Source organism: Melospiza melodia, chromosome 1 (genome assembly GCF_035770615.1).
Source record: "Melospiza melodia melodia isolate bMelMel2 chromosome 1, bMelMel2.pri, whole genome shotgun sequence".
In the NCBI taxonomy this organism is placed as follows: domain Eukaryota; kingdom Metazoa; phylum Chordata; class Aves; order Passeriformes; family Passerellidae; genus Melospiza; species Melospiza melodia.
This window is the reverse complement of record NC_086194.1, coordinates 171458330-171472413: the sequence shown is the minus strand read 5'-3', so window position 1 is coordinate 171472413 and position 14084 is coordinate 171458330. Positions and strand designations below refer to the sequence as shown.

Genomic DNA, 14084 nt, shown 5'->3' with positions numbered 1-14084 from the left:
AATCAGGACCACAAACATCCTGAAATCTGCAAACACCTTGTTTTTGCCTGGCTCCTTCCTGGAATAGAGAGGTTTCAAACCCTTTGCTTTTAATAGCTAAAAATCATGGGACTTTCCTGTGGGAGATTCAGTTCAAAAAAGACAAACTCTAAGTAGTTTTCCAATACTCATTTTTTTGAATTTGTTAGGAGACAACTTATTCCCATATTTGGGACTTCTCACATCCCCACCACCCATTCCTGGTTATGCCCACACACTTTCATCTGCTCCAATTTAAGTCCTCTCCATGAAATCTCACAAACCACAAGAACACACAAAATCTTCATCTGCATCACATCCCATGGGCTTCCCACAGACTTATTTAGGCTGGGAGGAGAAAGTGGGGCTGGGCATCAAGGAGTAAATGTGTGGAGCTTGGATGGCTTTGTCACCTTCCCAGAGCAAGGAAGGTGACAGGGAAAACCTGGGATTGAATATCCCAGAAGCAGTGTTCACAGATGGACAGAGACATAGGAAGCAGCACAGAGGGGAGGGAAGATAAAAGAGCAAAATAGAAGTTTTAATTGCAAGTCTAACACCCTGAACCTCATCTCAGCAATTATTTGGGACTGTGTCACTGACGTCTCCTAATGACTTACCCCAGTCTTGAAGGACTGAATGATTTCCTTTGCTCCTTGACAGGTATGTCAAGTCTGCACTGTTATTTCTCATGCTAATTAAAGCCAATCAGGCCTAGAGGCTAAATGAGCAACTCTTCTAGCTCCCCCCAAGCTTCCCCCCTGCCAGGGAAGCTCCACTGCTGCAGGGAGCCTTCCTCCCTTTTGGAAAAGCAGAGAAGCCAGTTTGTCTCCATGTAACACAGAACACAGCTGAGATCTAACCTGAACAGTTTCCCTGGAGAGATGCACAAACCAATCCTGGTTCCAAACAGAGCAGGGAGACACCAGGTCCCTTCAGAACATGGGGAAGTTTTGGTGTAAGTCCTACTTTGCTGTGGGCACCTGAACTTTATGGGGTGGAGGTCAAAACCTAAAGGCAGTGGGGACCTGGTTGGATTTCAACAGCCTTTTTCCCACAGCAGGGTCAGTGGAGAGGAGTAATCCCAGGATTAACAGAAGACCTAGACAAAATTTACATCCCAGCTGGATAAATGCAGTGAAAATGGCACAAAAAACCCAAGCACCGTTCCAATGCCAACAGGAGGAATAGAGGGATAATGGTCTTGGAACCAAACAGGGATGTTTCAACTGCAGGCAGAGGCAAGTAGATGAGATTTTGAAGAAAAACACAGCTCAAGTGTGGATGTGGAGGATGATCAGCGCTGGCAGGAGTGGGAATAGGAAGCAGGTGACCAACACTTCTAATGAGAACATGCCATGTGTCAGACACCACCCTGCAACACAACCCAGGGGAAAATAAAATAAAGGCAGAGACTTTGAAGTGCTGTGGGCCAAGGTTTTAACATCCAAATGTGTCACCACAGCTACACAACCTGTACTCATCCCCCAAACAGGAGAGGCAAAGCAAATAGCAGGATCATGAAAATTATTCAGGCAAGGTGGGATGGTGGAAATGAGGGGATGAACCAGAGCAAAAAGTGGAAAGAGATTATTTAAAAAATACCCAAAACATTCAAGTGAATTTCACTGCAGTAAAACTGAAAGGAAATGTGGTGGTTATGGAGTTTTTGGAGCATCTACCAGCTGCTAAAGAATAAAACTGAAAAGTACAAAATTACTGACAACCCTTAAACCCCAAAGTCTCAGTGGATGGAGAAGAGGGACATTTTGGAGGCCACTGGATGTATTGTAATTACACCCAAATCATTTCAATTTGAACATCTGAAATTTGTGAAAACTGAAGGAGATCTGTGACTCTCAGATATGAAATGCCTGAACCACCAGTAAAAAGGGGGACAGGCCAAAGTCTCTGCAGCAGCAGCAGAAAGGAGCTCCTCCAGCTTGCAGTGAGTTCTAGCCTGGCCTGCAGGGAATGATGCTCCCACACATGCCCAGGATATTTCTGCTCTGTGGCTGCAGCAAAAAAAAAAATAAAATTAATGAGAATCAGGGGTGGCAGAGACTGAGACTGAGGCTCAGCTTTGGGAATGTCATGTGGAACAAGCATTCCTTCACAACACTAACAGCTGAAGTGCTGCATCCTGAACCTGCTGGAAGCTGAAAATCCAGACTGGAACACCAGGACTGTGCCAGGGTCACCCTCCTGCACCTGACATCAGGATGTGGTCACCCCTTTCCCAGCCATGGGGAGTTGTGGCTTCCCAATCTGCATATCCATAAATGTCAGGGATGGTTCTGTGCAGCCTCTGCCAGATGGGATGGCAGGACTTCAGCTGGCTCCTCTGCTGGTTCTCCTTCCCCAGGAATAAATGCAGACTGCCCACATCTCTGATTGTTCTTACATCTCTCCAGCACTGCTAAATTCCGACCCTGGGGTCGGGGCTGTGACGTTCCCCCTCTGGTTTGGATGTTGCCCATCCTTGTGAGGACCCTCTGCCTGCCAGGTTGTGAGCAAACCCAGAACCCTGCAGCCAAAAAGAGCCACTGGAGCACATCCCCCTCCATCCACAGTGGGTGGACCTGGGAAGTTCCTCTGCAAGCCCCCACCACACATGGGTTGGCATTTTTCCCCTCTCTCTATAAAACAGCAGCCAAATCCAACAGAAGGAGGAAATCTCCTCTGTCTGTGCTGGAGAGGGGGATATCACCAAGTCCTTTATCAAGGCAAAATCAGAATTACAACAAAAACTTTATGTTTTTCTTCAGCCACAAAAAAACCTTCATGTTTTCCTTGAGCTGCCACAAATAAAGGCTCTGCCTAAGCCAAGCTGCTGTTACCAGACAAAGTTTCCTTCCCAGTCTGGGATGAGTCTTCAATACAGTTTTTCCTCAGCATTTTACAGCTTTTGTTTTTGCCCATGGAAAACTTACCTGGCTCACTTCCTGTTGGGCTTGGGTGTGTATCCCTGGGGAAATTTAGCCAGAAGATCATCAAGCAAGAGACTCTAGCACATGAAACAGCTGAGATGGTGGCCCAAAACGAGTGGGAAAACACAAAGACCACATAAAAATGGTACCTGTGGAGTCATTCAGCCACCCCTGTGCAATGATTTTAACCTCTGTGGCTTCCAGGCAACGTGTTCAGACTCAGCTCTGGGGCCCAGGTGTCTGCACCCACATTTTGGTGACCTGGCTGGCACAAATCACAGCTCTTGGAAAAACTGAGAGGTTTCTCCTACCATTCCCACTCCTTCATGCTGAGACCTGCGGAAAGCCCACCTGGGGGCTGCTCTGGAAGAGGAAAATAGCAGGATGTGGGCAAGGTCCACCTGGGGGAAGAGCTCTGTGACAAGATAGCTCTGGAATGTTTGCCATGGCCTGGCAAAATAAAACAACCAATGAAAGCCTCGAATATGTTCCACAAAAGTTCTTCTCAGCAGCTCCAGGGAGCTGTCATGACTCTGAGAACCTGCTCCAGAGGCAGGAGATCCAATTAAGCAGCTAAAACACTCTTGCTAATCACTCATCACCTTCTGAGCCACTTTGGCAGAAGTGGGAGAGGAGAAGTGAAAGGAAAAAGATGGGTTTATCCTTGTTTTGAAGGAGATTGTTTTGAAGGTCTTTGTTTGTCTAACCCAACTTGCTTGGCCAGCAGTTTCTCAGTGGACAAGTTTCAATTTACCTCCACAGCAAAGAGGAAAATATCAGGGCACTCATCCCTGTTTTGTTCTGCTGTTTTATCAGGATTAGAGATGGCTCTTTGTTCAAGGAAAATATGTTTTCCTGCTTTTTTTTTTCCTACTAGAAAATTAAGATCTCAGCTATTCCACAATACCTGAAGAGCTAGTCAGGTGTTATACAAGCTGCTTAAATGCTGAACAATTAAAGTTGTTCTTCTGGCCAGTTCCTTTTATTTATTTTTTTTTTTACTTTTTCTTCATTTTATTCTTTTAATTAAAAAGAGAAATAATTAGAATCTATTTAACTGGAGCTTATAATGAACACTTAGAATAATAACAGTTCCAGGGAAAGAACGAACATTCTACTCATCCCTAACAAATCTATGAGCAAAAGTCAATACGAAAATAACAGTGACACATTTAAAACAGGATTTCTATTCTACTTTTAAATCCTCTTAGGTTTTGGTGCAGATCAAAGTAAAGAGAAGGAAAAGATACATGCAAGAAAATGAAAAACCCTTCTTGGGTCAAAAGTGCATCTCTTTGGGCAAAGGCAGCCGGGGACAGACTCACTGAGAGGCAAGTTCAGAGCCAAGTTAACAGTTTTGAACAGATTTATCTTGAAGTAGGACACAGACCTCAAGATGTGCATGGAGAAGTCTTCTGGAAAGATTTATTGCTCACATATCCCCTCAAACCCTTTCCAGCATGAAAACATCAAAATGGGGCTCAGCAGCTTGTCTGCAAAGAGGGTCTTGGGACAATTAATCAGAATTAATTTATTTCAATGGAATAAATCAGTTTCTGCTGCCCAACTCCGTGTGTGTATTCTCTTTCCAAACTAGGACTTTCCACTTAGCTTAAAATTCCTTCTTTCCAAATAATCTGAGATGAACTAATCTCATTGCAGTTTGGAGGAGGAATTGGCTGGGAATGCAATGGAAAAAGGACACGAAGACAAGTGAAGTAATCTATTGAATCATAGCCCCTTCAGGTTTTTTTTGCACTTAGGATTGGCCTTACTGATTGTTGTGGTCCGGAAAAAGTTAAGTAAATAATGAGTAAAAACTGATTAATTCTTCACTGCTGCACTCCATGCCATGGAAATCCAACCCAGCCTCCATGGTTTTCCTTGCCACCACAACCTCAGGAGATCTAACATGAATGATCTAACATGCTTCTGGGGAAAATCAAGGGAAGATGTTACACCCCCTGCTCAGTGCTGATGAGGCTGGCCCTGGAAAACAGAATCTTCCCCCTCCACCACATCAAGAGGGCTGCAAAAGAATCAAACAGGTCCCATGGACAGCTTGGGAGATGGTTAGGGATGAGGAATGATGTCCTGCAAAGAGAATCTGGGGAACTGGGTCTCCCCTAGTTTATCCAGCATAGGAGGGACACATAAAGGAGGTTTTTTGCCTGCTGTCCCATGTACTCCCATGGTCAAAGAGTGACCAGCCCTGAAGATCCCCCTGTCCCACTCCCAGTGCCATCTCTTCCTTCACACACCAAGACTGGTGTGGCCCTTCCTCCAACTCCACTCAGGCACACCATAATCCCACAGCTGGACTTTTTTCAGGACCAGCTTCCAGGTCCTTGCATTCCTACTCTCCCTGCCACAAGCCACAGCTGAGTCATGACTGCAAAGTCACCACCAAGCATGGGGGACACGGATTAAATATCCCTGGGGTGGGCAAACCTCAGAGGGAATTTAGCAATTGTTAGTCAAGGAGATGGAATTTAATATACCGGATTTCATTAAAGAAAAAAAAAAATGTCTAAGCCTAATTACAACATATTTTAAATTTATGGAAATGTTAAAAAATGCATGAAATCATTTTAGCCCTTATTAGAGGAATATGTTTATGTCCCTTTATTTGAACTTCCTCCTTATCAGGAGATACTTCCCAGCCTTTGAAGACAGTTGAACTTTCCTTAGTTATTTGACTAGTCAGAGGAGTTATTCAAACATTCTCTATTCTGAATTTGAAATAAAAAGAAGGGAATAATTATAACCAGCCATTTGCTTGCATTTATTGGGCTGAGCTGTGTCTGCAGTTGGCTTTGCCTCTTCATCCCCCTCCCAACACAGCTTAAAGCAGTAGAAGAACTGGGGATGAAAGTGCTGGAGGTTCACCAGCTCAACCCATCAGTATCTGATGGTGTGGGCACTCTGTGGCCTGTTCTCTGGAGAAGAGGACCTGGAAGGAGGATGCATTACAGGGGGAGAGCGGAGCACACACCGAAGCCTTTGCATCATTCAATCCCTGTCTAACAGCCAGATCTTTCTCTTCATTTTATCACCAGGGGTTTCCATTTGTGAAAGAAAGAAAGAGGCACTGCTTTTGAACTAAACTAAGAAGCAAGATTAACATCTCTCTCAGCTTTAATTATTTGGGAGAACTGAAAAAAAAATGCTTGTAAGGATGTGGCGCCAGGATAAGAAAACCTGATGTAAGCCTGCTTACAGATTCCTATAAATTCTTTGGGCTGAAGGCCTGGAAGGTGCAGGAAGACTGTGCCAGCACGTGTGCGTGTGCATGCGAGACAGGCAAGGACAACGGGCAGGGCCATGCACAGCCAAATCCACACATTCCCCTGGGCTCCCTGCTCCAACACAGCCCTGGGGCAGCTTCCCCGAGCCTCAGCAGCACCCTCCATCCTCGATGGGGATGAAGCCATCCTCCTCCTCCTCCCGGGAGCCGCGCGTGCAAGGGAACATGCCTCCACTTACTATTGCAAGCCTTCCTATTGCACAGCCGTCCTTCCTCCAGCACTCCCTCGCAGGCCAGGCCCTCGTTGGGAAGGGGCTTGCAGGAGCGCATGCGGGTCTGCAGGCCGCCCCCGCAGTCCTTGGTGCAGTCGCCCCAAGCCGACCAGGAGTTCCAACCACCTGGGCAAGATCCAGAAAAGCCCCGTCAGCCTCCGTGAGAGCCCAGAGCCTGCCGTGCTCCAGCTGCCAAGACTCAAAACTGGGGTGTGAAAAGTGTGAAAATATGGCCCTACGCAGATATTTACTGTATGTATTTTGATGTGTTGATTAGTAGTGCTGTATTAACGTTTTAATAATATGGTAAATGTAGTCTTGTATTTAAAAGGTAACTTCTGTAGTTAAAATAAGAACTATGTGGTCACAGACATCCTTTCCTTAGGATTTTTTTCTCCTGAGAAGCTGAGAGGCCTCAGGACCAAAATGTAAACAATGGTTATCTGCTGCTGTGGAATGCAACAGGTGGATCTGTGATTGGTCTCATGTGGTTGTTTCTAATTACTGGCCAATCGCAGTCCAGCTGTCTGGACTGTCTTGGTCAGTCACAAGCCTTTGTTATTCATTCCTTTTCTATTCTTAGCTAGCCTTCTGATGAAATCCTTTCTTCCATTCTTTTAACATAGTTTCAATATAATATATATCAGAAAATAATAAATCAAGCCTTCTGAAACATGAAGTCAACATTCTTATCTCTTCCCTCATCCTAAGACCCCCGTGAACGCTGTCACACTATGTAAGTGGGATATTTTTTTATGAAAGGAATGAGGCACTCACACCACATAGCAGCCACAAGACACCTAAATCTTTCAGAGAAAAGGAATTTATTGTTGTCTTATCAGAAGAAACTGAATTTTTCTTGCCTAGCTAAAGATCAAAGGTGCCTTGGGATTAGGAGGAAGAAGTTGACACTGACCAGACCGAATCTTTTGTTTGAATGGAATTAATGCAACATATAAGAGGTGTATGAATATGCAACAGGCTATTGTTTTTAAGGGTTAATTCTCTGTAACTCTGTAACTCTTTGGTTCTATTGTCTCCTATTGTCCTAATTCAAGTTGTCCAAATTATTATTACTCTAATTGTATTACTATTTTTATAACCATTTTATTATATTAAACTTTTAAAATTTTAAAAAAACAAGTGATTGGCGTTTTTCACATGGGGTGTCTCTAAAAGTGGTGGGACTGGAAACTGCAGGTTAGCCCAGTGTCCCGGGTTGACTATTGTGAGAGTCTGTCTGAATTTTCCCTCATCTGTCTCACTATCATCATTTGGGGACCACTGAAGAGAAGACCCCCCCCCCATCTAGCCCTGTAGGAGAAAGTCACATGCCAAAGGCCCTGAGACCTGAGAGCACAGTGCTACGTTATTTGTTTTCACAGGCGTTGTTTGCTGTGTGCCACACTGAGCCCAAAGAAGGGGGCACCGTGCTCTTTTTGCAACAACAGCCTTGGAAGCTGTCCCACCTCTCGGCCTGGCTGGACTTCTCCTGAGTTCTGGGTGGTTTCCCACAGAAGACCCTCACCTGTTTTACAACCACTGTGACAGACAGACTGAGATGCAAGAAAACTCTCCATCAAGGACTGAGACATGGAACCCCCATGTGCAAAGGCCCCTCTGCTCTTTCCAAGGACTGGGATGAAACCCACAGGCTGGGGGAGGTGTGTGGGGGAGGCAAGCTGACCAAACCAAGAGATGTTTGCCTGAGATATTGTGACCACTGGACTAAGAAAACAATGGGTCTGGTTTACTGCTGAGAACATGGACTACCTGTTACATCTATTTGTTATTGTATCTGTTTCCCCCCCCTCACAATTTTCAATAGAATTATCATAATAAAAACCTCTGAGTTAGCTAGAGATTTTGAGATCTCCCTGACGTAACAGGCGGAACCTCGACTGGACTGGACCAAAGGACTTCGTCTCTACATTGGGTAGCTATATCCTTCAATCTCTCTCTCTCTCTCTCTCTTTTTCTCTATCTTTTTCTCTCCCTTAATCTCTCTATCTCATTTTGCTGTGGTCATTCAGTAAAGGTACATTTGTTTTGATTATCATTGCAAACGCCCTTGTACCGTGTCGGTTCTTTGTGCATCCTGAGATCAAATCCACGAACCATCACAAACTCTGTTCGTAAGGATGGATTGTGACACTATATGATGCTTTTATCCCCAATAATCTTGTTCTGTTTATGCTGAATAATAAGTTTTCCACCTTTAAGACTTGTTCCAAGAGTTAAGGGGGAGAGAAGAAGCAGCAGTTTGTTTTCAGAGACTGCACTCGCCCCTCCACATTCCTCCTCCTGGATCGTGTTGTCTGCGGCTGGACAGACAGCAGGACAGAGCTCTCCTTTGTTTTAGGTAGTTTAGCTAGTTGAGGCAAAGAAGTTCCCTGCACTGTGAGGTTTTTTCCCTTTTCTTTGGAGCTGTTTAAACCTGCTCTGACTGAACACCCAGCAGAGCACTGGCAGCTCCACCTGTGGCCCACTAGGCCGAGCCTGGGCCGTGGCATTTCCAGCGCTGGAGGGGAGACTTTATGAGTTGGTCATCTCTTTTGGAGCAGCAAGGGGTTTTATTGTTTAATATTTTTTAGGTTTTATTGTTTAATAAACAGGTTTTTTTCCACTTTTCTCCAAGGAGGTTTTTTTTCCTGGACCAGCTGGAGGTAGGGGCCGACTGAAGCTGCTTTCCAAGAGGAGCCCCTGTGGGAGGTTCTCTCCAAAATTTGCCCTGAACCAGGACACCCAGAAAGTCAAGAAGAGGAAGGCGGAAGCATTGCCTGACTTCACACTGACTTCTCTCCAGTTATCCCTATTTCTAGAGTTTAAGAAATGTTTGGACAATGCCTTCAGGCACAGGATGGGGTTCTTGGGGCTGCCCTGTGCAGAGCCAGGAGTTGGACTTCAGTGATCTTTCGGAATCCCTTCCACCTCAGGATATTCTGATTCCAACCAATCCTGCCCTTCCTGTGCTTACTGTGGCAAAGAGCTCCCCTCTGACAAGACCCTATGTCCATTTTTGTTGTGCTGTCCATTTTGTGTTCTGTTAGCTTCCAACCCCAGAAGACACAAGCAAAAACCACTTCAAGGTACAAATCCACCATCAGTGAGGTTGTGCCTCCTCCTTCTGCCAGCACACAAACACACAATGTGAAGACAAGGAAGGTGAGAGGGGATAAGGTTCTACCACTCATGTTCTCCCCAAAAAGACATTTCCTTTCCCCACACTGCAGACCCCACCAGCCACAGAAAGGCACAGCTCTCAAGGACAGCTTTGGTGGAGAAATAACATGGGAATGACATTCTCCTCCAGCACCCTTTAGAACCTGTAGAACCCACAGGGAACAAGATGAGGGTGCATTTTTGACTCCTCTCCCATGCTCAGTGCTGGTGTTAGCAACGCTCAGCTTTCCCCACATCAATCTATAGCTCTGAAAACTGATGGATCCACCAAACCACCTGGCTGCAAGGATGATCCTGCTGCTTAAGGGAAATTCTGAGCCTCTGCAGCCTTCTCCACTCTGTGTCTTTCCAGCTTCCTGCCAAGAGCAACTGGCCCAGGTGGAACGTCCATAAATACTGATGGCAGGATGGACTGTGAAGACCGTCTGAATCTGGCTGGCCTCCCACAGTCCAAACACCTGCAGGGAGCACAGCAAGGCTGAGTTTTGGGTTGTAAAAGTCAGCAGGGGATTATCCAGTCCTTCCAGGTGATGGATAAGCTGTCATATCCCTCAGTGGTCAGTTTGCTCCCCATTGGCCGCATGCAGCAATCTAAAATCTGCTGAAATAAGCCCTGGCTTCACTGTTCTGCTCCATCGTTTGTCCACCTCATGGGGAGGAGCAGAGGTGGCCCTTCAGCCCAGAGGTGGCCACTTTCACATGGCTGCTTTTCCTGCTGTGAATTCTCTCATTACCCACAGCTACCCTTGGAGATGTTTCAGGGAATTCAGCTCTGTGCTGTGCTCAGGCACAGATAAGGATAATGAGCTAAAGATGCAGGGTTTTTTGAAGACAGGAAACACTGGGAAAATTTTTGTTTTTAAAATAAAAATGAAATAACCCACACTCCCCCATTTTTTTTTTCTCCTTGCCAACAGCCAGAGAATTGAGAGATGCAGATGATGAACTTCAGCTGACTCAGCCTTCCTGAATTGCTGTTTATGAGACTGTGGCTGTACTATGAGCTCTGGGCTCTGCTGGTTCCTACACAGGACACCAGCCTTGTCTGGAAAAAAGAGCCCAACTAGGTGTTAGATCAGAATTTAGGGACATTATCAGCACCTTCTTGCACAGAGATGGTCAAACACTTGTCCACCTCCACAGCAAAAACCCACAAGTTCATACTCTGCTACCTCCAGCCTGGTTGTGGTTCAATTTTTCCCTCCAAGACAAAGTGAAAATAAACACAGGCTCAGCAACATTTCCACTGTGGAAGACCATGGAAGCTGCTCAGACTCTTAATCATGAGAATAACATGGAAAAATGGAGCAGGAAGGAAACGGAGGGCAGTGAACTTGCCAGCAAAGTGCCCAGAGATCCTGGCAACAGAGTGGAGGATGGAGTTGTTACTGGCACAAAACAAATACTTGACCTTGAAGAAGACTGCCTTTCCCTCATAGGTCACTTTCCGTGCTGGTCACTTTTCTAAACAGCACAGGAAGACAGGCTTGTCTTCCATTTCCTTATGGAAGACAGATTGTGTTTCCTTTGTAAGGGAAACCATCAGTGTAATGGGAGGTATCCTGATGACAGCCTCGGGCTGATCAATTGGATATCTGTAACCAGACACCTTTAGGAGTTAATCAGCTCCTGGCTTGCCCTTTTCAGGATGTGTGTCTTCCATCTCACTCTCTTGCAGATTAGGAGTGAGGCTGGGGAAGGGAGAAAGCAGTTTCACGCCAGCCTTGGCTCGAATTGTGATTTATTTGGGATGATTTTTGTTGAGACAAAATATATAATTTCTCCAGTGTCTTTAGAAGTTATTTTATATTGTGTTTGTAAGCAGAATATGGGCCCAGACTCACTGGCTGTCATGGTGTTCCCAGTTTGATAATGAATTATTCAAACAGTTCTGCATTTTGGGATATGACCCATTGTGGCAATGATCCCCTAAATACACAGAGAAATTAATGTTGTCTGGTCTCATTTCATGAAAGAGGGAGGATAATGAAAGTGCCAGTCTCTGATTTCTTAAATCACAGAATCACAGAATCATGGAATGGTTTGAGCTGGAAGGGACCTCAGAGGACATCAAGTTCCACCCTCCTGCCATGGGCAGGGACACCTTACACCAGCCCAGTTTGCTCCAAGCCCCATGCAACCTGGCCTTGGACATTTCCAGGGATGGGACAGCCACAGCTTCTCTGAAAAACCTCTGCTAGGACCTCACCACTCTCATAAGGAAAAATTTCTTCCTCATATCCAAGCCAAACCTCTTTTCTTTTAGTTTAAAGCCATTCCCCCTTGTCCTGTCACTCCAGGGCTTTTTAAATATTCTCTCTCCATGTTCCTTGTGGGCTTCCTTCAGGTACTGGAAGGCCACAATTAGGTAACCCTAAAGCTTCTTTTCTCCAGGTTGAACAATCTCAATTCTCTCAGCCTTTCCTCACAGCAGAGCTGCTCCATCCCTCTGATCCCCTTGGTGCCTCCTCTGGGCTCCTCCAGCAGCTCCAAATCCTTCCTGTGCTGGGCCCCAGGGCTGGGGCAGCTCTGCAGGTGGGGTCTCACCTGAGCAGAGCAGACCAGAACAGACGGGGTAACTCTTACTCTGCTTATCCTCAGCAATGGGAGAACCAGGCAAAATAAGATAAAAACCTTCATGATCTCAAATCCTTAACTGGAATGAGATCAGTTTATGAGGTTGAGCTCAGATAACTTCCTTCCTCTCCTCAGTCCTCAGTTTCCATCCCATTTGTGAGTGCTAAAGAGGAGCTAGAGAACTACCAGGGCACTTAGTAAATCAAGCCAGGCATTTACAGCCAAGACAAAGGTATTCCCCACTTTATGGAGCGGTCCTTTTTTATCATCAGGTAGTACCATGGTCCTGACAAATTAAATGCTGCATGTTATTTATCTTGTTTATTGGCTGTCAGATAAACCTTTTGAAATCCTCCTTCTTTTCCTGGGTCTAGTCCTTCACTGCTTCAAGTGATTTGTCTTTTTTAGTGGAGCTGTAAACAAGTGGTTAAGGGTATATTATATGAAGTTATTCCTATCCCACATTTCAGGGGGGAAAATGCTGTGCCATGAGGAAAACACAGGGTTCTTGTGCCCACTGCTGCATCTGGTTTCTGGGAAGGAGTGGATGAGGGAGCTAAGGGGGGCTCAGCCTGGAGAAAAAGGCTGAAGGGAGACCTCATCTCTCCCTACAACTCCCTGACAGGAGCTTGTAGTGAGGTGGGTGTCAGCCAAGTAGCAAGTGACAGGATGAAACAGCCTCAAGATGTGTCAGGGGGAGTTTTAGATTATTTATTTGGAAAAATTTCTTCACAGAAAGGGTTGTTAAGCACTGTAACATGCTGCTCAGGGAAGAGGTGGGGTCACCAACCCTGTGAGTGCTCAGACAAGTTGTGGATGTGGCACTCGAGGACATGGTGGTGGTGAACATGGTGGTTGGGCTTGGTGATCTTTTCCAACCTTAATGATTCCATGGTTCTGTGAAAAGAATGACCTAAAATGGCTGTGGAATGATCTGCAATGGCTGTGGTGTCACACAGATGCTTTCAGCACAATGCAGAATCTGCAGAAGGGATGCAAGTGTGATGTGATCCCTGCAGAGGCTGCACATCCCTCAGTCCGTCCCTCAGTCTCTGCTGGCTGAGCTGACACAGCTCCCATGGACTCCCTACCCTCTATAAAACATCCATCCCCACTTGCCCACCACACAATCTCTTGCTCTGCCCTTTATTCCATTTTGAGCATGAGGTTAGATGTTTTTTTTTGACACTGAGAAGTGAGGAATCCACATGAAATGCAGTGCAGGCTTGTCCTGAAGTTAATGGGACCCTTTGCAGGCAGTCCTTGCTACCCCTGGAGTCCTGTTCCACGAGCTCTCAGCAAACTGCTGCTCCTGCTGATCGATGCGGGTTGAGTTGCCATCTGTCCTTAATCCACAAATAATGAGACTGCTGCAACTGCTCTGTGCAGGATTTTGCTTTTCAAAGGCACAGAACCCTCTGAAGGTCACACACCCAACCCGTTCCCACTTTGTGAAGTTTTTCTCAGCTATGGCCCTGTAGAACCATGGAATTCTCTCATTTTGCCCTTTATCTCCCTAAAATGGAGGAGTTGTGGCTCATGCCTCTGGTTCCAGAGGTTCCCACCACAACCAGCAGCTGTCACCTTGATCACAAAGCCAGGTTTAAATTGTGTTTTTTTATTTTTGGAGAGCAGCCCAAGCTCCTAGAATGTGTTTTAAGGAAGGTGGCTCTTGCATCTGAGGCTTGTGGTTGGTCTGAGTGCCTGTCATTCAGGGAGGCCTTTAATCCAGTTTCTAAAGAGTTTTTTGATCCTCCTCAGTCAGTTCTTATCATGACCACGGACTAAAACAAATTACTTTTCATGCAAGGCTGACCCAATGCATTTTAATTCTCCGGTTAAATGGAGAAAATTCTG

General features: G+C 45.7%; 1 protein-coding gene across 15 annotated transcripts in view; it reads right to left on the bottom strand.

The window, feature by feature from the left end:
• ADGRB1 (adhesion G protein-coupled receptor B1) overlaps positions 1–14084 on the bottom strand; it is a 291999-nt gene that overhangs the window by 156865 nt on the left and 121050 nt on the right. For 13 of the 15 annotated variants that reach the window (XM_063174933.1, XM_063174955.1, XM_063174924.1 and 10 more), the window contains one exon: positions 6435–6593. The exons of the other annotated variants lie outside the window; for them this stretch is intronic. In XM_063174933.1, the coding sequence (XP_063031003.1) occupies positions 6435–6593 (159 nt within the window). The remainder of the gene's footprint in view (positions 1–6434; positions 6594–14084) is intronic. 15 annotated transcript variants of the gene reach the window in all.